Genomic DNA, 23,264 nt, shown 5'->3' on the forward strand with positions numbered 1-23,264 from the left:
CAGACGTGGTGGCTCACGCCTGTGATCCCAGCACTTTGGGAGGCCAAGGTGGGTGGATCATTTGAGCCCAGGAGTTTGAGACCAGCCTGGCAACACAGCGAGACCCTGTCTATGGGGGGGAAAAAAAAAAAAAGAGCTGGTTGTGGTGGCACACACCTGTAGTCCCAGCTGCCCAGGAGGCTGAGGTGGGAGGATCACTTGAGCCTGGGAGGTGAAGGCTGCAGTAAGCCATGATCACACCACTGCACTCCAGCTTGGGCAAGAGTGAAACCCTATTTCAAAAAGAACAAAACACACACACACAGAAAGGAGCAGCATTTTAGGGAGACAGATGATGAGTTCATGATCTTAATCAGTTTAGACAACTCTGTTTGAGGTTCCTTTGAGATTTCCAGATGGAAATGTCAACTATGCAGTTGGATACCTAGGACAAGAAACCAGAAGAAAGATCTGGGTTGGAGAGAGAAGATTATGATTCTTATATATTTAGGTTATAACTGAAAGCAGGCATTGGGGGTACTACCTAAAGGGAGGACATTTAGTGAGAATAGAGAGCTAGGAGATAAGGCCAGAAGTCTGACATTTAACAAGCCAAGTAAAGGATAAGGTGAGAGAAACAGCCAGAGAACTAGGAAGAAAACCAGGATGTGATGTCACAGAAGCCAAGAGAAGCATGTTTTAATGCAGAGAAAATAGTCAGCAGTGTCAGATGCTGCTGAGAGGCCAAAAAGATGAAGACTGAGAATGTCTGTGAGATTTAGGAATATAAAATTCCTGATGGTCTAAGCAAACCATGTGATAATGGGAGCAGTAGCTCAGTTGAACTGTGTTGAATGAGGTGTGGAAATGGAGACTGCCATCATAGCCAACTTGCCTGGAGAAGTGCAGAGATAATGTGATAGATGGAGAGGAATGAAGATGTCTAGTGAGGGTTACTGAAAAATTGGACATACTTAAATGTATTAAATATTGAAAACCCAAAGGGAAGGATCTTGTTGAAAGGAGGAAGAAAGGATAGAGACATCAATAGTGTTAGATTCTGGACAGGGCAGGAAAGTGAAAAATGATCTAAAGCACAATGAAAAAAATAAATACCCACCTACCCACCCTCTAATTAGTTGTCTTTTCCACTATAAGGCTGTTTAACTGTAACTCCATATATTTAAGTATATATGACTATGTGCCCTTTTGCCTTAATTTTTATACTTATATATTAAAAATATTACATCAAAGAAATAAATTCATTTTTTCTTTAGCCTCTACAATAGAAGAGTTCATATACCTCTTATGAATGACTAACGTACAGGTATTCTTAAATCTTTCAGGGAACTGATGGAGTAGAGTATTTATTAATTCCTGTTGATAATGGAACATTGACTGATTTCTTGGAAAAGGAAGAAGAGGAGGCTTGAAGCTTTCCTTTATTCTTGAACCTCCCATGGAAGGGTTGTACCCCAGCTGCCACTCCTCTAGTTGAAAGTGTTGTGTTTACATCTGACATTAAATTATTTTTCCAGCGTACAAGATTTAAATTTGGGAAGGGGTGGGGGATGTCCTCAATTAGAACTTTTGATCAGCCTGGCTGGTACCGTCTAGTACTATGCAGCGGTCCTCAAGTTGGAGAAAATGTGCCTTTCATTCATTACCTCTCTGGAGACTTCTTGCTGGAATGAACAGTGTGCTCAGGGACTATTTGGAACTGGATGTTTTTGAAATATTTTATACTTAAAGATATTCTGAATTTTTTGAGGGCCTTTTAACACTCCCCGAGCTGATTGTTTGCAAGTGTGTTTGTTCCAGAGTGTGGAAGTATAAAGACATGGGCATCACATAAATTGGCTTTGTTTGCTATTCTGTGTGTCAGAACCAACGAGTGTAATGGAGAAGGCAGGTCATCTCTTACTGTTTCTAAAACAACTTAAAAGGTATAGATTGGGAAGAGGTGGGTGATCCAGCTTTCTCCTTTTGGATTGAGGCTATGTACTTGGTGGGGGCAGGGGAGGGAATATATTATACTACTATTCAGTTGGGATAGTGGGAAAAACAAAGTATATAGGGTATCTACCCAGCCTAGAAAGCACAGAACAATACGTCATATATTTGGAACAGTTAATGTCTGTGCCATGACCTTCATGATACCAGTGAGAAGCCAGGCTAGAGAAATAAAATCCTGAATTACATTTTAGTAATTGTTTTCAAGACACAAAAAATAAAACATTTCATTATTCTTGTATATTGACATATTTTTCTTTTCCTGAATAACATGCAGGTGAGTAACATATTAATGGTTGGCTGTAAATTTAATCTTGATTCTTCTGTCAAGTAGACCTAAAACTCACTGTAAGATATTTCAGTTTTTTCCTTAAAATGATGATTTCAAGCCTCCTAAATATTTGCACGAGATTTTTTTCTTAGGAAAGAAAAAAAGGCTCACCTTGGCTACTGTTGTCAGCTTACAGTCGTCACATACTCCCTGAAATATCTGACACTTGGAAATGAAGTTCTTCCTGAAAATATCACTGCAATAAAATATGTACTACATCAGCATTTCTCACTCATTTCTTATCTTGTAAACCTCTTTCATGAAAATATTTCCAAAAATCCTTGGAATTTTTAAATAATTTTTCTTGTGGTATATAATTAAGTAATTTTGGCTAGGCATAATGGCTTATGCCTGTAAACCCAACACTTTAGGAGGCCAAGGCAGGAGGATCTCTGGAGCCCAGGAGTTTAAGAACAGCCTGGGCAACATAGTGAGACCTTGTCTCTACAAAAAATTTAAAAAATCATCCGGGCATGGTGGCCCATGCCTATAATCCTAGCTGCTGTGGAGGCTGAGGCAGGAGGATCACTTGAACCCAGGGGTTCAAGATTACAGTGAGCTATGATTGTGTCACTGCACTCCAGTACGGGTGCAGAGCAAGACCTTGTCTTTTTTTATTTTTTTAAAGGCATTTTTTTAAAAATTAATTTTATGTTAAGTCCATGGGCTTAGTCTTTTTTTTTTTTTTAGATGGAATTGCACTGTCGCCCAGTCTAGAGCGCAGTGGTGTCATCTAAGCTTACTGCAGCCTCTGCCTCCCAGGTTCAAGCGATTCTTGTGCCTCAGCTTCCTGTGCTAGGACTACAGGCACACGCCACCATGCCTGGCTAATTTTTGTATTTTTAGCAGAGATGGGGTTTCACCATATTGGCCAAGCTGGTCTTGAATTCCTGAACTCAAGTGATCCCACGTCGGCCTCCCAAAGTGCTGGGATCAGGGGTGAGCCACTGCGCTTGGCCAAGGGCTTAGTCTTAAATATAACCTCTAGTCAAAATGTTTAAACAAATGTGTACATGAATGTGATTTTAAAAATTGTTTTAATAGTACCACAGGATATTCAGTGAAAGTGAGTTTCCTGCCCACTCCCTGATCCACCCAGTTCTTTAGGCAACCACTAATAGCATTTTCTTAAGTATTCTTCCAGATATAGCCTATGCATATGTAAAAGTATCTGTCTCTCTCCTTTTAAAAACACAATTGGTAATATATCATACTTGCTGGTTTGCACCTTGCTTTTTTTGCTTAAGATATCTAGTTTTAATGACCTAATGTGCAAATTTTTGCATCTGCCCTAAATATCTACTGGTTTATTTTTATAATTTTTGTGTCTATACTATTTGCAAGCAGTATCTGTCAGTAGACTTTATTATTAATAAATAAAAAGCCAATTTGGATAGAATCACTTTGTAAATTTGTAGTGCTGCTTTTTTACTAAAAATATTTTTAAGTTCTTCAAAAGAAGTTTTATGAGTGCATCTTACAGATCTGGTGAAGATCTTGGCATATTATTGTATGCTGTTTGTTGACTTGTGTCCGCATGGGTGTCCCTCAGGCTCTAGCAGTTATGTCTTGACTGCTAAGGCTCTAATTTCTTCTACTGTGTTAACTTGCTTCTGGCAAGATTGAACAGACCTACTGAAACCTTGAAAGGTTTTCTGGGTACTCTTAATAAAATTACAAAAAAAAAAAGGCACAGGAGATGTCAAACATTTATTGTTTATAAATTTGCCACAGTGCTGTATTTATTGTGAAAGGACTGCTAAATTAGTTCTCACAGTAGTCCAGAAACTGGACTTTCTTAGCATCATTTGTTATTTTAATACATGATCACTTCACTCATATGAAGTGAACATAACACTGATCACTTCACTCATCAGTGTAAACAGGTGCAGTAGCTCACATCTGTAATCTCAGCACTTTGGGAGGCCAAGGCAGGCCAATCTCGAGACCAGGAGTTCAAGACCAGCCTGGTTAACATGGCAAAACCCTGTCTCTACTAAAAATACAAAAAATTAGCCGGGCGTGGTGGCACCCACCATGTAGTCCCAGCTACTCAGAAGGCTTAGGTGGATCGATCATCTGAGCCCAGGAAAGCTGAGGCTGCAGTGAGCTGTGATCATGCCACTGTACTCTAGCCTGGTGGGTAACAGAGTGAGACCCTGTCTCAAAAGATCAGTTGGTTTGGGGGCTGATTAATAGATTTTGCCCAACTTTTAAACAAAATGACTAACTTTAGAAGTTTACTCTTTTTGTTCCAGCTAATTCAAATGTGGAGGCAGTAGCATTGTTCAGAATGTACTTTTTACATTCTGTGAGGTGAAATTACTCTTCCAGCATAATCCTGAATAGCCTAAATTTGAACACTTACTACACAAAAGGCAGGCTTTTTACCACACCTGGCTTTTTTTTCTTTTCTTTTTCTGTAGAGATGGGGTTTCACCATGTTGCCTAGGCTGGTCTTGAACTTCTGGGCTCAAGTGACCCACCCACTTGGGTCTCCCAAAGTGCTGGGATTAACAGGTGTGAGCCACCTCACCCAGCCTATGAGGTTTTAATAGCATAAGTTATAGCATCCTTAATGTGTTGAATAAAGCAAATTTGAAAAGACTGATGCTATGGAAAATATAACTTTAAACATGAGTACAATACAAAGCTCATTCCTAAATTTTGTAACAATTTTATATTTATCACTGGCTCCAGGCTTCTCAAGTATTTAGGGTCAACATCTTTACCTTTGCTACCCAAAGTGTAGGCCTTAAAATGGCAGCATTTGCCTGGCATGGTGGCTCATGCCTGTAATCCCAGCACATTGGAGGCTGAGGCAGGTGGATCACTTGAGGTCAGGAGTTCTTAACTACCCTGGCCAACATGGTAAAACCCTGTCTCTACTAAAAATACAAAATTAGCTGGGCATTGTGGCGAGTGCCTGTAATCCCAGCTACTTGGGAGGCTGAGGCAGGAGAAGTGCTTCAACCTGGGAGGCAGAGGTTGTAGTGAGCAGAGATCGTGCCACTGCACTCCAGCCTGGGTGACAGAGTGAGACTCTTGTCTCAAAAAAATAAAAATAAGGCCGGGTGCGGTGGCTCACGCCTGTAATCCCAGCACTTAGGGAGGCCGAGGTGGGCGGATCACCTGAGGTCAGGAGTTCGAAACCAGCCTGACCATGGAGAAACCCTCTCTACTAAAAATGCAAAATTAGCTGGGCCTGGTGGCACATGCCTATTATCCCAGCTACTCAGGAGGCTAAGGCACGAAAATCGCTTGAACCCGGGAGGCGGAGGTTGTGGTGAGCCCAGATCACGCCATTGCACTCCAGCCTGGGCAACAAGAGTGAAACTCTTGGCCGGGCGCGGTGGCTCAAGCCTGTAATCCCAGCACTTTGGGAGGCCGAGATGGGCGGATCACGAGGTCAGGAGATCGAGACCATCCTGGCTAACACGGTGAAACCCCGTCTCTACTAAANACGAAAATCGCTTGAACCCGGGAGGCGGAGGTTGTGGTGAGCCCAGATCACGCCATTGCACTCCAGCCTGGGCAACAAGAGTGAAACTCTTGGCCGGGCGCGGTGGCTCAAGCCTGTAATCCCAGCACTTTGGGAGGCCGAGATGGGCGGATCACGAGGTCAGGAGATCGAGACCATCCTGGCTAACACGGTGAAACCCCGTCTCTACTAAAAAATACAAAAAAACTAGCCGGGCGAGGTGGCGAGCGTCTGTAGTCCCAGCTACTCGGGAGGCTGAGGCAGGAGAATGGCGTAAACCTGGGAGGCGGAGCTTGCAGTGAGCTGAGATCCGGCCACTGCACTCCAGCCCGGGCGACAGAGCGAGACTCCGTCTCAAAAAAAAAAAAAAAAAAAAAAAAAAAAAGCCAGGCTCAGTGGCTCACGCCTGTAATCCCAGCACTTTGGGAGGCCAAGGCAGGAGGATTCCCTGAGCTCAGGAGCTCAAGACCAGCCTATGCAGTGTAGCAAAACCCCATCTTTACAAAAGTAAACATTTTAATTCGAAAAAATTAGTAGGGGGTGGGTGGTGGCAGGTGCCTGTAGTCCCAGTTACCCAGGAAACTGAGGAGGGAGGGTCACTTGAGCCCAGGAGTTCGAAGCTGCAGTGAGCTATGATCACACCACTGCATTCCAGCCTGGGTGACAGAGCAAGACCCTGTCTCTAAATAAAAAAGAAAAGGGAGGGAGAAGATTAGGATTTTTGCCTTGGCACTGGTGAAAGAAGGGCAGGAGAACTCTGAGAGATTCTTTCTTGAGGCCTGTCCCTGAGGCTTAACACACCCAAAAGACTGTAACAAGGGCTAGGGGAGTTATAAGCCAGGAACTGTGCAGAAACACCTATAATGTATGTTTTATATATGATCATATATGTATATTTTAACACCACACATTAAAAATCCAGATTTCCTGTGCCCCTGAAAGATCAGGAAGACTTGGCCACGCTGGACCTTCATCCTGCCCAGCAGCAGTTGCCTTGAGCTGAACTGTTGCTGCCACCTCCTGGCCAGCTGCTGCTTTCCTGCGCTAGTGTCTGATTTGGATCCTGATCTAGATTGGTATGCAGCACCCTCCAATATATGTGCACAAAAGATTATATAAGGTGTCGCAGATGCACAACAAAGGTGGTGACGCTGTTCCCTACAATCTGCAACCTTCCACCTGGAATGTACCATCCATTTGGGCATCCAAGGCGACCTTGTAAGTCCTACAGGATGGGGAAGATTTTTCATGTGACGCCTGTGAGAGAATGTGCATGTCCTTCCTCAGCCTTCAGCTTTCAGGAGTAGACAAGGGATTACTAAACCACAATTTCATGTCAGTATGTGGCCTTATTTATTAAATCAGCAAAACAGCACAAAACATCATTAGACACTAAGCTTAAAAATGACATTTCAGGCCAGGCACAGTGGCTCACATCTGTAATCCCAGCACTTTGGGAGGCTGAGATGGGCGGATCACTTGAGCCTAGCAGTTGGAGACCAGCCTGACCAACACGATGAAACCTTGTCTCTACTAAAAATACAAAAATTAGCTGGGAATGGTGACGTGTGCCTGTAATCCCAGCTACTTGGAATGTTGAGGCAGGAGAATCACTTGAACCCGGGAGGCAGAGGTTGCAGGGAGCTGTAATCATGCCACTGCTCTCCAGCCTGGGCAACAGAGTGAGACCATGTCTCCAAAAAAAAATGGTATTTAAAAAAAAAATGACATTTATGTTGAGCAGTGTTCCTTTGTATTTTAATAATCCTGTATTTAATACAGATTAAGTAAATATTTAAGTTATAATGGATGTGACATAAAATTTCTTTTAAAGATAGGTAAGAATATATATATAAAAGGAAATAAGGGAGTCAAAATACAAGGAAAAAAACACAAAAGGCGGCAGTAATGGAGAAAACATAAGTGAAAGATGCCGGACACAAAGGACCACGTTTATGATTCCACTTACAGAAAATATCCAGAACAGACAACTCCATAGAAATAGGATTCAGGGGATGGGAGGAGGGAGTTATTACTTAATGGAGCTTCCCTTTGTGGTGATGAAAAATGTTTTGGAACTGTAGTGGTAACGGTACCACAACACTGTATATGTACTAAAAGCTACGGAATTACATACTTTAAAATGGTGAATTGGGGGGAGGGGCAGGAAAATGGTAAATTTTATGTTATGTGAATTTTACCACAATAAAAAATAAAAAGAGAAAAAGTTGCTTTACACAAAAGCATTAAGTAAAAATTATATGTGGTATGGTAAAACAGCACAAATCATAAAGGCAATCCAAGAATGCCTAAACTGGAGGGAATATTGCTTTAGCCAGATTATCTGAAAACGGCAGTCCTCGGGTGGAGAAAGGTGTATCTGCCCTGCCCAACCAGTGGAGGCAGGCAGGGGCCTCGCAGCCCAGTGCGGGCGCTGTTTAGAAAAGGGCATCCACGTGGAGAAAGGGCCCAGATTAAATGGGGCAGGATGATATTTTGAGATATCTGACTTCTTTCTGCTCTGGAATTTCACTCCCTGGCCCTGCCCCCTGCCTGTGTCAGCCAAGTTCATTCCCAAGAGAGGAAAGTGACAGAGCAGAAATTGGGAACAAAGGACTGTGGAAGAAAAAAAAAATTACAGGTAAGTCATCTAAAAAGCAATAAAGTAATAGTAATATGAATAATGATTGTGTATATATATATTTTTAAAACGACATCCTGATAAATCTCATTCTGATTCTGAAATTTAGGTGAGAGACTAGATTATAGGCAGAACTAGGAACAGGGACAAACAGACCTTATCATTGCAAAGAGGCTACTACCTAGAAAGAAGTATTCAAGCCCAAGTTTTTCAAGCATAATGTTAAATTAAGCAAGGGCAGAGATACCCAAATGGATCCATCCCATCCCATCTACAATGAAACTAAGGAAAGAATCACTTGAGCTCCTTCCCAAGAATGTTAAGTAAACAGATTTTATTCAATCTTTCCTAGAGTTTATGTGAATACTTGTTATTTAATATGGTAGTTACATTACAGTTTTACCATATGAGTGATAGAACATTTGGTGAATCTGCTGGGGCGTGGTGGCTCAGGCCTGTAATCCCAGCACTTTGGGTGGCCGAGGTGGGTGGATCACGAGGTCAAGAGATCCAGACCAGCCTGGCCAACAAGGTGAAACCCTGTCTCTACTAAAAATACAAAAATTAGCTGGGTGCGGTGGCACGCACCTATAGTCCCAGCTGCTCAGGAGGCTGAGGCAGGAGAACTGCTTGAACCTGGGAGGCAGAGGTTGCAATGAACCAAGATCGTGCCACTGCACTCCAGCCTGGTGACAGAGTGAGACTCCATCTCAAAAAAAAAAAAAAAAGAAAAGAAAAAGAACATTTGGTGAATCAGATTAACAAACTGGAAATGATCATACCCTCTAAGACACTCTTCTAGAAGCACACTAGTCCCACTGACTAATGTTACAAATTCAAGTTGGCATCCAACTGATTTGTAGAATGTTATCCTGATGTTTCTGCAATTATACCACCTGAAGAGGGTCCCTGTCAGTCTCTGATAGGATAATATTTATCTTATTCTCCAAGTGAGAACCCAGCATATCTCGAAGGTCAGAAAGAAAGCCTCGTTCAGTGTTGCTATGTTCACAGAGGATGACATTTATTCCTTGGGAAGCAGCATCCAAAATATCATGATGGGACATCTCACCTACCAAAAAGGAAAGAGCAAATTCTTAAATGCTAGATATGGAATCTGTGGAATGAGGAAACACAAAAGCAGAAATACCAAGTTTGTATTCTATATAAAGTGAATGTAATACAGCAGAACTGTTATAAATCTAGAAAGTACTGTACAGTTTTCTTTTATGTCCTCCAACTTAAAAACAGAAAAGTCTGGGCGCGGTGGTTCACGCCTGTAATCCCAGCAGTTTGGGAAGCCTAGGCAGGGGGGTCACCTGAGCTAAGGAGTTCCAGACCAGCCTGGCCAACATGGTGAAACTCCATCTCTACTAAAAACACAAAAATTAGCTGGGTGTGGTGGCGTGCGCCTGTAATCCCAGCTACTCAGGAGGCTGAGGCGGGTGAATTGCTTCAGTACGGGGGCTGGAGGTTGCAGTGAGCCAAGATTGCACCACTGCACTTCAACCTGGGTAACAGAGCAAGACTCTATCTTGAAAATATAATAAAATAAAAATAAAAGCCATCCCATTGAGAATTCCAACTTCTTTTTCCTTGGCAGATTGTCCAATCCAACATATTTGGTCAGAACCAGATCTGTAAACACCCATTTTACTGTGTTTCCACAGTAAAATGAATGACCACTGCTAAGTAAAATGAGGCCTTCAGAAAATCTGCCTCTTATGTAATAAATACCTCTGGAGGACATTCTGTGTATACTGCCCAGCAGACTTATGCTTTGTAAGCACCAGAATTTCTGTCGTCAACTTAGTCTAATATACAAGGATGAAATGACTTTAAGTTTATTTCCAGATTAAAAACAAAGTATTTTTCTTTGACTTAAGCAAAATCCCTAGAAACTCTGGAGGGAATCTCATCTGTTGTGAAAAGATTTGGGGAAAACTCAAATATTCTGAATTTTTAATTTATTTATATTTGTATTTATTTTTTTTAGACAGAGTTTTGCTCTGTCGCCCAGGCTGGAGTGCAGTAGCATAATCTCAGCTCACTGCAACCTCTGCCTCCTGGGTTCAAGTGATTCTCCTGCCTCAGCCTCTCGAGTAGCTGGAATTACAGGCACCCACCACCAAGCCTGGCTAATTTTTGTTATTTTTAGTAGAGATGGGGTTTTGCCACGTTGGCCAGGCTGGTCTCAAACTCCTGGGCTCAAGTGATCTGCCCGCCTCGGCCTCCCAAAGTGCTGGGATTACAGGCATGAGCCACCGTGTCCAGCCCAATATTCTGAATTTTTAAAAATGTAGTTTGTGAATTTGATAACTTGTAATTTAAAAGCAAAACTGCATTGTGTACAATTTGGTTTGTTCTTTAGAAAGTACAATTTTGAACTGTATTTAGAGACAGAAGGGCATACAAATTTAAGAAAAAAAAAAGGTTCTTAGAAAAAAAAATTGAGTTTTTTCTCTAATTTTCCCACAAGAAAACATCTGTAAGTAAAAAATAAGTTTTCTTAATTCCAGAATTTTTCAGTTCCCCACACTCTTCTAATAAGTGTCATTTCATTATAAGGAATAGTTTTTATTCAAGCACCTTTTAAAACATCTAATAGTAAAAGTAAAAAGCAAAAGACACTAAGATGGCCCAGCTGGAAGCCTTGTTTTAGGAAAGATAAGCCTGGCTGCCTGTACTGTGACAAACTCACTGGCCGGAGAAGGCATGAAAGGGGGGAAATCAGTGAAGACCCTGCAATAATTGCTGAAGCCAACGGAAAGAAAAGCTTGGCCCAGGATGGCAGCTTGAGAAAGGAAAAGCAAATGGAGAATGAAATGACAAATGAGAGAACTTATATTTGCAAGGAGCAGGCTCCCCATCTGCTGGTCTTACAGGGTGTTACCCTTAACAACCTAATACAATGAGAACACGGCCTCAGGCTCACAGGAAGCGTGATGAAGTTCAGCAGAGGTCCCTTAGGAGGGGCTTCGCATCTCTGAAGTTACAGTCAAAAGCGATGCCTCACAGACCAGAGACATCTAATGCTAGCCAGGTAATATTTTCTATTTCTCCCCACAGCGAGATAGGAAGGACATTTTAACATTTTGGAACTGCCTGAATTTATTTTGTGAACATATTATATTTTATCATTTTTTAAAAAAACTAGTTTTTAAAAAAGTATTTATGAGGAAACAATCAGATACCCCAAATCGAGTGAGAAGCACAAAACAAAGAGCCTATACTCTTTTTAAAATGTCAATGTTATGAAGACAAAGCTGAGCAACTATTCCACACTGAGGGAGACTAATAACAACTAAATGCAATGTGAGATCATGGGCTGCATATGGATCAGAAAAAGAAATGCTATAAACTTTTATCAATTGGAAAAATGTGAATATGGACTGTATATCAAGTAAATGTTTTAACAATATTAAATTCCCTCATTTGATAATTGTTCTATGGACTTAGAATGTCTTTGTTCTTAGAAGACTATACACTGAAGTATTGAGAGGTAAAGAAATTGTCATGTCTGCCATCGATTACAAAATGGTCCTGGGGGAAATACATCTATATATATATATATATTTAAAAAAACATATTTTAACTTGTATATTGTATATTATATATCTATACATGCATACACAAATGTATATAGACACATATATAATATGTACATAAAGAATGTACAAATATGGCAGAATATAACCATTAGTAACCAAAGTGAAGAGCATATAGGAGGAGTTCATTGTATTATTCTTGCAACTTTTGCATAGGTCTGAAATTCCTTCTAAGTAAAATGCTAAAATGAATTTTAAAATAGCCAGACACAATGCTGTAAGATATTCATAATGAAATTTCACTTTAATCTGGTAGAAATTTAAGGACTTACACAAATCTTTTATCTTCAGAAGAATGGAAAATAGGTAATAGTCACATACATGTTTTCTTTTTTTAAATCAATTTATTGGTTTAGAGCAGTTCCATCAGGCTTTCTCAGATGCTGCTCCTTGGTACTTTGGGATGTGATAATGCTTTCAGTGCAGCAGCCTTTGTAAGAGAGTGTGCTACACAACAAGGCATGGGTGTGAGAGGCAAGGGAAGCATGGAAGTAGCCAAAGGAATGGCCAGAGGGCTAAGAGTCTAGAGCCTGGTCCTCGAAGTGGGAAAAGTAATTCTTTAACTCATTCTCTCCTAACCCTAAGAAGGAGGAGGTAAACAAACTGGCAACCCATTAAAATGCCTTCAAATCCTTTGCAGGTATAATGGGCCATGTTTGGTCACATTCCTAAGTAGTAACTACGTGAAGTAATTCTTTCAATAAAAATTAGCCAGTACCTATTAGGTAGTATCCTCAAGGAGAGAGTGTAAGGCCCAGGAGCCAATTACTGTCCAACAGAAGTGCACACTGGAGATCAAGGACAAAGTAATAGGGACCCACAAGAGGCAGAAGCAGGACAGTGTCAGAGAAGGCTTCTCAGAGGGGGTGTTCACTTATCACGAGGAGCATAAGGAAAAGGCATTCTAACCAGAGAAAACAGCATATGCAAAGGGTACAGGAAAGAGGATGCAATGTTCAGGCTCTACCAGACAGATGAAGGAAATCACTGAAGTCTTTTTGTCAAGACCATCAAATATGCACTGTGAAAAGTTAATTTCAGGAGCGTATATAGAAGATAACATTAGAGGGTTGATGCTGTACTTCAAGTAGGAGACAGTGCCTGTATAGAGATAAGGGAGAAGATTCTAGAAAGATTTGGGAGCTTGAATTGATAGGAATTGATGATTGGCTTTAGGCTAAAAGGAACCATTTCCTAGCTAAGGTGACAGGGTGGAAAGTATCCCACTGACATGAGATCTGAGAGGTTTGGGACAGTTTAGGAAGAATGTAGGTAAAATAAATGCTGACCATTAATTTTTGAGATAATAAATTGTTCAATGATTTCATCCCTCCACAAAGAACGCAGTATATCCCAGTTCTGTTGTAGCTTCTGTTTAGTTCAAGTTTACAAAACATTAATTAGGTATCATCTATGTGCCAGGTACTGTCCTAAAATCTGCCATTTTTGATTTTGCAAAAAATAAACCAAGAGAGATCCAAAGTCTGTCCTACCTGTGAGGTAAAGGTCCGCCTTGACACCCTGCAGAACGCTGCTCCCAGAACCAGCACACAGGGCCACAACTTTGACTTGAGACTCTTCAAGACAAAGGAAACAAGAGACCAATACTTTACAATTCCCTTTCTTTTTACTATTATAATTTGTACCAAGAATCCTAAACATAATACAGATTTCACTCCTGGTCTCATCACGAATATATGAATTGTTCTTTCTGCATTTAAAAAAAAAATGTTTTAATATAAGCAAACAGGTCATTCTTTTGATATTGCATAGCTAACCCAAGGTACAGTTATTATTCCTTTTTTTTTTTTAACTAACAACCTTTGTGAATTGCACAAAATATGCAACAATGCACCAATTTGCGTGTAATCTTTGCATAGGCGCCATGCTAATCTATATCATCCAATTTTTAGTATATGTGCTGCTGAAGGGAGTACCGTTATTCCTTTGACATGGCTGCACACTCACAAACCACTGAATAGTACTAATGGTGCAGCTCCAAGCAGTACTGCAACGTTGCTAGGTAAAGTAATCTCACCTGGGTCTTCAGACAACAGTGAGAGGTAGGCAAGTACTATCTCTATTCTCGGGGAGGAAGCTAAGGAACTAAAAGGACTAGTGAAAAAGAGGAATGCTACGAATGGAGTTGGCACATATTTTTAAATATACTATTTATTCTCAAAAAGCATCCTCTGAAAAGAGAAATAACCGCAACTTTCGAACCAAAATCCAAGTATTTAGCACTTGGGTTTCTAAAATGGACACTTCTTCAGTGGTCACTCCAGTTCAGCAGCACGGTATCTCAAAGATGGGGCTTTGGAGTTATTTTGGAAGTCAAATCCCACCTCTGCTATCCATTTTCTTTGGACACTAACTCCCTTGGGTTGTTTGATCTAACTGGACTTTTGGATAAGTTACTTATATGGTTTGGCTCTGTGTCCCCATCCAAACCTCACCTTCAACAGTAATCCCCATAATTCCCACGGGTCCAGGGCAGGACCAGGTGGAGGTAATTGGGTCATGGGGGCAGTTCCCCCATGCTGTTCTCGTGATAACGCGTGAGTCTTATGAGATGTGATGGTTTCATAAGCGTCTGGCATTTCCCTCGCTTGCACTCATTCTCTCTTCTGCCACCCTGAGAAGAGGTGCCTTCCACCATGATTGTAAGTTTTCTGTGGCCTCCCCAGCCATGCAGAACTGTGAGTCAATTAAACCTCTTTTCTTTATAAATTACCCAGTCTTGGGCATTTCTTCATAGCAGCGTGAGAACGAACTAATACAGTTACTTATCTCTCTGAACCAACACTGTTCACCTATAACATAGGAGAAATAGTACCAACCACAAAGCTAACAACAGCTAGCACTTTAACTATACTTAATGTGAGCCAGTCACTGTGCCATGTCACATGGATTATACTACCACCCTCTGAGTTAGGTTTTATTATTAATGCAGTTTTTACTGATGAGGCTACTGGCACACAGAGGGCATAAACAACTTGTCAAAGACATGCAGCAAACAGACAGGACAGACAAATCTGAAGCCAGGTTGTCTGAGCTCAGAATCTATACCTATAACCGCTATGCCATACTGCTTTTGCCAGTGGGAGCTCACACACTCAGGACAGACAGTACAGTGCTAGGTTCACTGCAGGTGTTGAACAAATGTCTGTTCACTCTTTTTGTTCTCAAAAGTACCGGGAAGCCGGGTGCGGTGGCTCACGCCTGTAATCCCAGCACTTTGGGAGGCTGAGACGGGCGGATCACGAGGTCAGGAGATCGAGACCATCCTGGCTGACACAGTGAAACCCCATCTCTACTAAAGATACAAAAAAATTAGCCCGGCATAGTGGCGGGTGCCTGTAGTCCCAGCTACTCAGGAGGCTGAGGCAGGAGAATGGCGTGAACCCGGAAGGCAGAGCTTGCAGTGAGCCCAGATCGCGCCATTGCACTCCAGCCTGGGCGACAGAGCAAGACTCCGTCTCAAAAAAAAAAAAAAAAAAAAAAAAGTACCAGGAAAGGCCAGAAGAAAAAACTATAAGACTTAGAAACTGCAATGAATCAGATCACTCAGTGGCACCTCACTAGAAAATATTACCAGTCTTATAAGTGCAAAATTTATGTTGTAATTGTAGTAATCATGATTCCAGCTCTCTTCCTGACATATGGTAAGACTGCACTTTATGCCTCCCTTGGTTGTATTGGATAACATGACTAATTCTAGAAAATAAGTTAAGCAGAAATGAACATGTTTCCTGGAATTTTAAACTGTTGGTTTAAGACCCTGCAAAACTCTCTCCCTCTGCAACAACAACCAGTCTACAATGGCCAGACTTCCTACAATAACCAACTTGAAACGAACACATAGCATGACAGAGAAATAAATCTCATTGATTAGGCCAATGAGATGTATTCCACAGCAGAACCTGGCCTACCCTAACCAATAAAGTAAACCAATGATCTCCTATGAGCTGCTAACACATTCTCTATCACATATTAATACAATCAAGAGTTTCAACCTTTGTCCAATGTTAACAGTAGGCATACTGGATAAATGAAGGAGCAATATTTACCTAAGGTTCTCCCCACCCCAAGGGCTAAGCGAATATGAGACAGTTTTAGGTGTCTTTTGATTCGATCAATCATGGTTGCCAAGGAGACAGATTCATCCAGTGTGCATAACCGTCCCATTCCAGTATGTAGAAGCAAAGGCTGAGGAGAAACAGAAGTTAGAAACGGTGTCCACTGTCAGTCCTAAAACAACAAATGCTAAAATCAATCAGTATGCACACTGTGAGGTTACTACAGCAAGCTCCAGGCTAAATGTGGGGATACAAACTTGACAAAACCATTCTTCTAGGAGCTCACAGTTTCCTAGGAAGGCAGATGTTTAAATCAATAATCAGGCCAGGCATGATGGCTCATGCCTATAATCCTAGCACTTTGGGAGGCTGAGGTGGGTGGATTGTTTGAGCTCAGGAGTTTGAGACCAGCCTGGGCAACATAGTGAGACTTCATCTCCATTAAAAAATCCAAAAATTAGCCAGGCATGGTGGCATGCACCTGTAGTCCCAGCTTCTTGGGAGGCTGAATGGGAGGTGGGCTTGAGCTACCCAAGAGGCAGAGGTGAGCTGAGATTATACCACCACACTCCAGCCTGGGGACAGAGCCAGACCCTGCCTCAAAAATAAATTAATTAATTAAACAAAATAATAAAACGGTTTAAATTCAAGGTAGGTTCTACAGTTGCAGCAGCACAAGGAATGACAAACTAAATGAGCTGTGACTTCGGAGGCTTGGGGAGTACTTGGAGGAAGGACTCAGGTCTTGGGGAAAACCCTAAAAGAGTTAAAAAGGAGGAAATAAAATTTGAAAGGGGGTGATGTCAAGTGCAGTGTGGCAGGACAGAGGTACAATGAGATGAAGAAAGGCACTCTAAACAGAGAGAACATGGACAAAGGTGCCAAAGACTTGAGAGAACACTCTGTCGGGGTAGATCCAAAAGAAGACAGTATGGCTACTGTGCAGAGCACGTGCTGTGGAAGGAGAGGAGGCTGCAGGCCCAGGCTGTCGCAGATCATTAAGGGCTTCCGACACCATGCTAAAGCGCCTGGACTGCCTCCTAGATGCTCGGTGAGACAACTCTCATCACAGAAAATGAGAGTTTCAACTACTGTGGTGGCAGAGCCAATACAGAGGAGAAACACTGTATAGATATGAGGCCAGAATCAGCAGGGCTTGGAGTCAAGGAGGAGTATGAAAACTTGGAAACTAAAGTAGATAATGATACTGAAATATGAAATATATATAAAAAAAGGGGGAGTGGCACAGGGATAAAGTATTTGGATATATTGAATTTGAAATACTTGTGGGCTCTGTAAGTGCAAAACATCCAGAAAGTAGTTGAAAATATGGATTCTTGTCATTTTTTCCCTTAAGAAAGCATTCTAAGCCAAAAAGTAAAGATAGGAATTATCATCATACAAATGGCTATCAAGTGAAAGAGTGAATGACATGGTCCAGGCAGAGGATATAAAATAAAGAGAGAGCAAACCTGTAACCAAATCTGTAACCCTGAAGAAGTACCAGTATTTTCCTATTCCTGGAATGTCTCCCTTTCTCAATTACTTCCTAGAGAATATTATGCTCTCATTGCTATTTTGTACTTTAGGTAACAGTGAATGGCCTGTTGATCTAATAATTTACAAATGAATTTGCTGAAGAAAAATGCAAAGTAATGATACTTATCAAACTGTACACATCAAATATGTACAATTCTGAGTATATCAGTTATACCTCAATAAAGCTGAAAATGCACAGTATTTTAAGATCAAATACAAAATATTTTTATTACCTTCTCCAGCGACAGAATTTCCGTCTTCTGATAAAGTTGTTTGTTCTGAGAAAGAAAATCTACCACCTGCATCAAAGCCTTCTGAGTACAATTCAGACTAATCCGTGTTTGTTCCTCATTATCAATCCTAGGGGGGAAAAATCACTCCATTTAAGACAAATATAGCCAAAATGTATTTTACGTAATCCACAGTTGACAAACTTACTATAATAGGAGATTAGATTTATGTGGAACTAAGGATTTAACTAACAGAACCCATTTAATCTGAAACTAATCCATTTTCTAGAATAGCATTTCTCTAACTCTACTATGCATCAGAATCACCTGGAGGATTATTAAAACACAAGATTGCTGGGTCCCACCCCTGGAGTTTCTGATTCATTATATCTAGGTGGGGGTCTGAGAGTTTACCTTTCTAACAAGTTCCAGGTGATGCTGATATTGCTGTTCCAGAGACCTCACTTTGAAACCACTGTTCAAGAACTGTTCTCAATCCCGATTGTGCATCAGAAATTTCCTGGCTGGGTGCGGTGGCTCACACCTGTAATCCCAGCATTTTGGGAGGCCAAGGTGGGCGGATCACTTGAGCCCAGGAGTTCGAGACCAGCCTGGGCAACATAGCAGGACCCCATTTTTTTTTTATTAAAAAATTGAAGTTAAAAAAAAAAAAAGGCCAGGCACAGTGGCTCACACCTGTAATCCCAGCACTTTGGGAGGCCGAGGTAGGTGGATCACCTGAGATCAGGAGTTCAAGACCAGCCTGGCCAACATGGTAAAACCCCATCTCCACCAAAAATACAAAAAAAAAATAGCCGGGCGTGGTGGGGGGTGCCTGTAGTCCCAGCCACTGGGGAGGCTGAGGCAGGAGAATCACTTGGACCTGGGAGGCAGAGGTTACAGTGAGCCGAGATCATGCCACTGCACTCCAATCTGGGCAACAGAGTAGGACTCTGTCTAAAAAAAAAAAAAAAAAAAAAAAAAAATTCCTTCTAGCTTCTTAAAATAACAGCTGCTGGATCCTTCCACAGAACCAGTGAAACAGAACATCTACGAATGGGGCTGGGGCAAACTGAATTTTTTTAAAGCCTTAGAGATAATTTTAAAACATTAAATTCGAGAATGTCCTGGACAGATTCTCAGGCAAACTCCATTCTAATTACAAGATCTGAGATGAATACAAAAATCTGCATTTAAGCACCTCATTAACAATCACACAGGGAGGTCCTTGGATCACCCTCCAGAGCCTCTCCAAAATTATTGGCATCAAGAAAGTTTCACATTTAACCATAAATTCTAAATATAATCATAAAATTCTAGAACCAGGCCGGGCGCGGTGGCTCAAACCTGTAATCCCAGCACTTTGGGAGGCCGAGACGGGTGGATCACGAGGTCAGGAGATCGAGACCATCCTGACTAAGGTGAAACCCTGTCCCTACTAAAAAAAATGCAAAAATTAGCCGGGCGCGGTGGCGGGTGCCTATAGTCCCAGCTACACGGGAGGCTGAGGCAGGAGAATGGCGTGAACCCAGGAGGCGGAGCTTGCAGTGAGTGGAAATTGCGCCACCGCACTCCAGCAGCCTGGGTGACTGGAGCAAGACTCCGTCTCAAAAAAAAAAAAAAAAAAAAAAAAAAAAATTCTAGAACTAAAGGACACCTTTAAAGATAATCTGGAAGCATTAATTATAAACTCTGCAATCATCTGTGAAATTTTTAAAAAAGAAAGAAAACCAATGCCTTGGCCCCTATCTAGTGGTAAAACTCAGATATTATCTACAATATGGAAAAACTGGAATCGAACTAAAAGTCCATCAGTAGGAAGAGGAATGCTTAAAGAAACTACCGTTCATCCATAATAAGAAACACTACAAGCAATTAAAAATAATGAGAGGTTAGGCTGGGGGCAGTGGCTCATGCCTGTAATCCCAGCACTTTAGGAAATCAAGGTGGACACATGGCTTGAGCCCAGGAGTTTGACACCAGGCTAGACAACAAGTCAAAACCCTGTCTCTACAAAAGATATAAAAATTAGCCAGGCATGGCGGCAAGTTACACCTATAGTCCCAGCTATTAGGGAGGCTGAGGTGGGAGGATGGCTTGAGCCTGTGAGGGCTGTGATCATGCCACTGCACTGCAGCCTGGGTGACAAAGTGAGACCTTGTCTCTCAAAAATAAAAAATAAAAAAGCAGCTGGGCACCGTGGCTCACACCTATAATCCCAGCACTTTGGGAGGCTAAGGCAGGCAGATCACGAGGTCAGGAGTTCAAGACCAACCCACCCAACATGATGAAACCCCATCTCTACCAAAAATACAAAAAAAAATTAGCCAGGAATGGTGGCGGGCGCTTGAACCAGGGAGGCGGAGGTTGCAGTGAGCCAAGATTGCGCCACTGCACTCCAACCTGGGTGACAGACCTAGACTTTGTCTCAAAAATAATAACAAATAAATAATAAACCAACCAAAAAAACTCCTATCTCTGCCCTAAATAACGATTGACCTTATAAAGAGGCACTTAATGTATTTTTCCCTTGAAGTGCTTGGCACCTATAGTCCCAGCTAATTAAGAGGCTGAGGTGGGAGGACTGCTTGAGGCCAGCAGCCTAAAGCCATGGCAAGCTACGATCATACCACTGCACTCCAGCATGGGAATCGCTTTTTTTTTTTTTGAGATAGAGTCTCACTCTTGTTGCCCAGACTGGAGTGCAATGGAGCGATCTCGGCTCGCTGCAACCTCCGGCTCCCAGGTTCAAGTGATTCGCCTGCCTCAGCCTCCCGAGTAGCTGGGATTACAGGCATGTGCCACCAAGCCCAGCTAATTTTGTATTTTTAGTAGAGACGGGGTTTCTCCATGTTGGTCAGGCTGGTCTCGAACTACTGACCTCAGGTGATCCACCAGCCTTGGCCTCCCAAAGTGCTGGGATTATAGGTGTGAGCCACCGCGCCCAGCCTGGGAGTCTCTTAAAACAAACAAAAAAAGATTATTTAGAAAAGTATTTCCCATGATGTTAAATAAAAAAACTGATTTACGAAAATATATATTTAAAATGTAAAGATAAATATAAAAAACAAAGAAAGTGCTTGGAAATCACCGATTTGCTGGGAACCAATAAAAGCCTCATCATCACATCACTAGGATCTATGTTCTCTAAAGTGAAAACAACTATCTTTGAACATCACCAGGATTAGAAATACTCTATATAAAATGCATAGTATAGTTCCCTGACATAGAAAATACTTAGTAAAGTGTTACTTATTGTTTTTATTGTTTTGAAGAAATTCCATAGGTCTCCAGGACCCACAGACAAAAGAGGAGTATGCTGCTTTGTAAACCAACTCCAGAGAAAATTATTTGTTTCAAGCCTAAATACTAGGGTTACAGACTTTGTAAGGAAGATGCTTACAAATAAATACACACACAAAAAAAGAGAAAAATAAATTGTACCTAGCAGAAAAAGAAGTGACAGAAACATCGTCAATTCCTTTCACTGCAGACATGACTTTGTCCAGGGCTTGGGTGTGGTTAACGTTGAATTCTACTCGGTGGTTTCCCTCTGTAGGGTAGTTGGGAGCTTTGGAAGGATGTATGGGCCTGGAGGTACAAGCTCCTAGAGAAAATATTGTGGGAAAACGGGAGTTTTGGGGGGTTAGAGGTTAACATTTAAAAGTAAGATAAACTATTATAGGCAAAATTTCTAAGAAATGATTTTTTTAAAAGATTCATTCTCATGCTTATATGACATACACACATATACATATATCCTTTAGATATACATCACCAGTCCCCTAGGGCTTTGGTATGGATGTACAAAATCAAATTATTTTCAGAATTATTTTCCAAAAGATTCTTAAGTCTCTAAAAAATTGGACAAGAAAGACTGATTCATACATTTTCAGATAATACACAGAATGGTCTACTGTTTGGTAAATCTACCCATGTAAACCATCATTCAGGTTGCAAATTTGACCACATTAATCCAGATATCATCATAAAAGCTTCAGCCCAAAATGAGTAACCGAAAGACTGACTAAAGTAAAGCTAAAATCCATACATCATTCCCTAGGCATAAGTAAACATTCACTAAAAACATTCACTAAAACCCAGATGTCTATTTGCCTGATTTATCAATCAAGTGCATTCTGGAGAGGCCTGAGCTTTCAATTCAACAAGCATTTTTCAAGTGCCTGGGTGACAGGCATTGTGCCACAAAAGTGAGGAATCACGAAGTTCAGTCCAGTAAGGAAGACTTCTGCTCTCCTAACTCCATAAGAATAAAAAATGTTTCCTTTTTCAAATGTAATTTAACTGCCAAATTTCAGCAACATTATTTTAAATTTATTATACAAAAATGGAATCATACCCTCCCCAACCCTAAAGCAGTTAAAACTTTACTGGAAAGACATTCTAAGGTTTCAAAGTATTTGCAGGGAAAATATCAAATATGAAAGAGGCTTCTCACCAAGCCCTTTAGCCAACCAGTTGTTGACGCCCTGGGGTGCGGCATCATAGGCTGTGTGAGGAGAGTAGATACCGACTCTGTTCTCCAGAGCCTGGATCACCAGGCGCTCCTTCCAGGTGTTCCAGGTTATGCGCTTCATGGGTCGGAAGATAGGCGGATGGTAGGAGAGAATGAGGTCTGCCTTCTTTTGCAGCACCTCCTCCATCACTTCCTCAGTCAGATCATTGGTCAGGAAGAGTGTATTTACAGTATGTGGTGGGCTTGGTTCCACCAGTAATCCAACATTGTCCCAACTCTCAGCAAAGGAGAGGGATGCAAAGTCATTCAAGGAAGAAAGGAGAGCCTTCAAATCCATGAAGGAACGGGAAGAACTGCAGATCAGGGAATCCACAAACCGGACTATTGTGGGGACCGGGCGTACACAAGATGACAACATACAGAAATCAGGTAAAGTTCAAGTTTCTGAAGTCAAAACAAAGAAAATGGTACACAGGTACACTTTAGGCCTGGATCTTTGAGGCATCAAAGCATATGGGCATAAGAGCTGTCATCATAGAGATCTGGGTTCAAATAGTGGCTCTGCCACTTACCAGCACACAGTAGCTAAGGTAAGCCATTTAACCTCTCCAATCTTGTTTTCTCACCTATGAAACGGAGATACTATAGCCCACCTCACAGACCATCCAGAGGAGCAAATGAATTATGTAACCTAGCAAAGCCTGGTACATAATACACAAACGTCCATCCCATCTCCTGCCTCACACACCCTTGTTCTTATTCTCCCTACCCTTGCTTCAACCAACCTCCTCCCTAATCCATTTCTCTAAACATTACTCTTTCTTTTCCCAAACCCCCTTCAACTTCTTAAATAAAACTTTTCTTGACCTCCCTTTTCAGCATCCTT

The 23,264-nt window shown here is 41.5% G+C and overlaps 2 protein-coding genes across 9 annotated transcripts in view; one reads left to right on the plus strand and one right to left on the minus strand.

Moving 5' to 3' along the window:
• The window catches only part of ORC2 (origin recognition complex subunit 2), a 58,987-nt gene extending 56,754 nt beyond the window's left edge, over positions 1 to 2,233 (plus strand). For all 3 annotated transcript variants that reach the window (XM_017876042.1, XM_017876051.1, XM_017876061.1), the window contains exon 17: positions 1,326 to 2,233. In XM_017876042.1, the coding sequence (XP_017731531.1) occupies positions 1,326 to 1,412 (87 nt within the window). In that variant the 3' untranslated portion in view covers positions 1,413 to 2,233. The remainder of the gene's footprint in view (positions 1 to 1,325) is intronic.
• Positions 1 to 23,264, minus strand: part of NIF3L1 (NGG1 interacting factor 3 like 1) — a 48,209-nt gene that overhangs the window by 22,818 nt on the left and 2,127 nt on the right. For 4 of the 6 annotated variants that reach the window (XM_017876105.1, XM_017876096.1, XM_017876114.1 and 1 more), the window contains 6 exons: positions 22,361 to 22,822; positions 21,346 to 21,508; positions 17,905 to 18,031; positions 16,124 to 16,262; positions 13,547 to 13,630; positions 9,118 to 9,517 (listed from right to left, as the gene is read on the minus strand). In XM_017876105.1, the coding sequence (XP_017731594.1) occupies positions 9,333 to 9,517; positions 13,547 to 13,630; positions 16,124 to 16,262; positions 17,905 to 18,031; positions 21,346 to 21,508; positions 22,361 to 22,796 (1,134 nt within the window). In that variant the 5' untranslated portion in view covers positions 22,797 to 22,822 and the 3' untranslated portion in view covers positions 9,118 to 9,332. Of the gene's footprint in view, positions 1 to 269; positions 425 to 2,434; positions 2,520 to 9,117; positions 9,518 to 13,546; positions 13,631 to 16,123; positions 16,263 to 17,904; positions 18,032 to 21,345; positions 21,509 to 22,360; positions 22,823 to 23,264 lie in introns of those variants that run through there. The other 2 variants (XM_017876136.1, XM_017876125.1) reach the window with 2 other exon arrangements.

Source organism: Rhinopithecus bieti, unplaced genomic scaffold (assembly GCF_001698545.2).
Source record: "Rhinopithecus bieti isolate Rb0 unplaced genomic scaffold, ASM169854v2 scaffold_980, whole genome shotgun sequence".
NCBI lineage: Eukaryota > Metazoa > Chordata > Mammalia > Primates > Cercopithecidae > Rhinopithecus > Rhinopithecus bieti.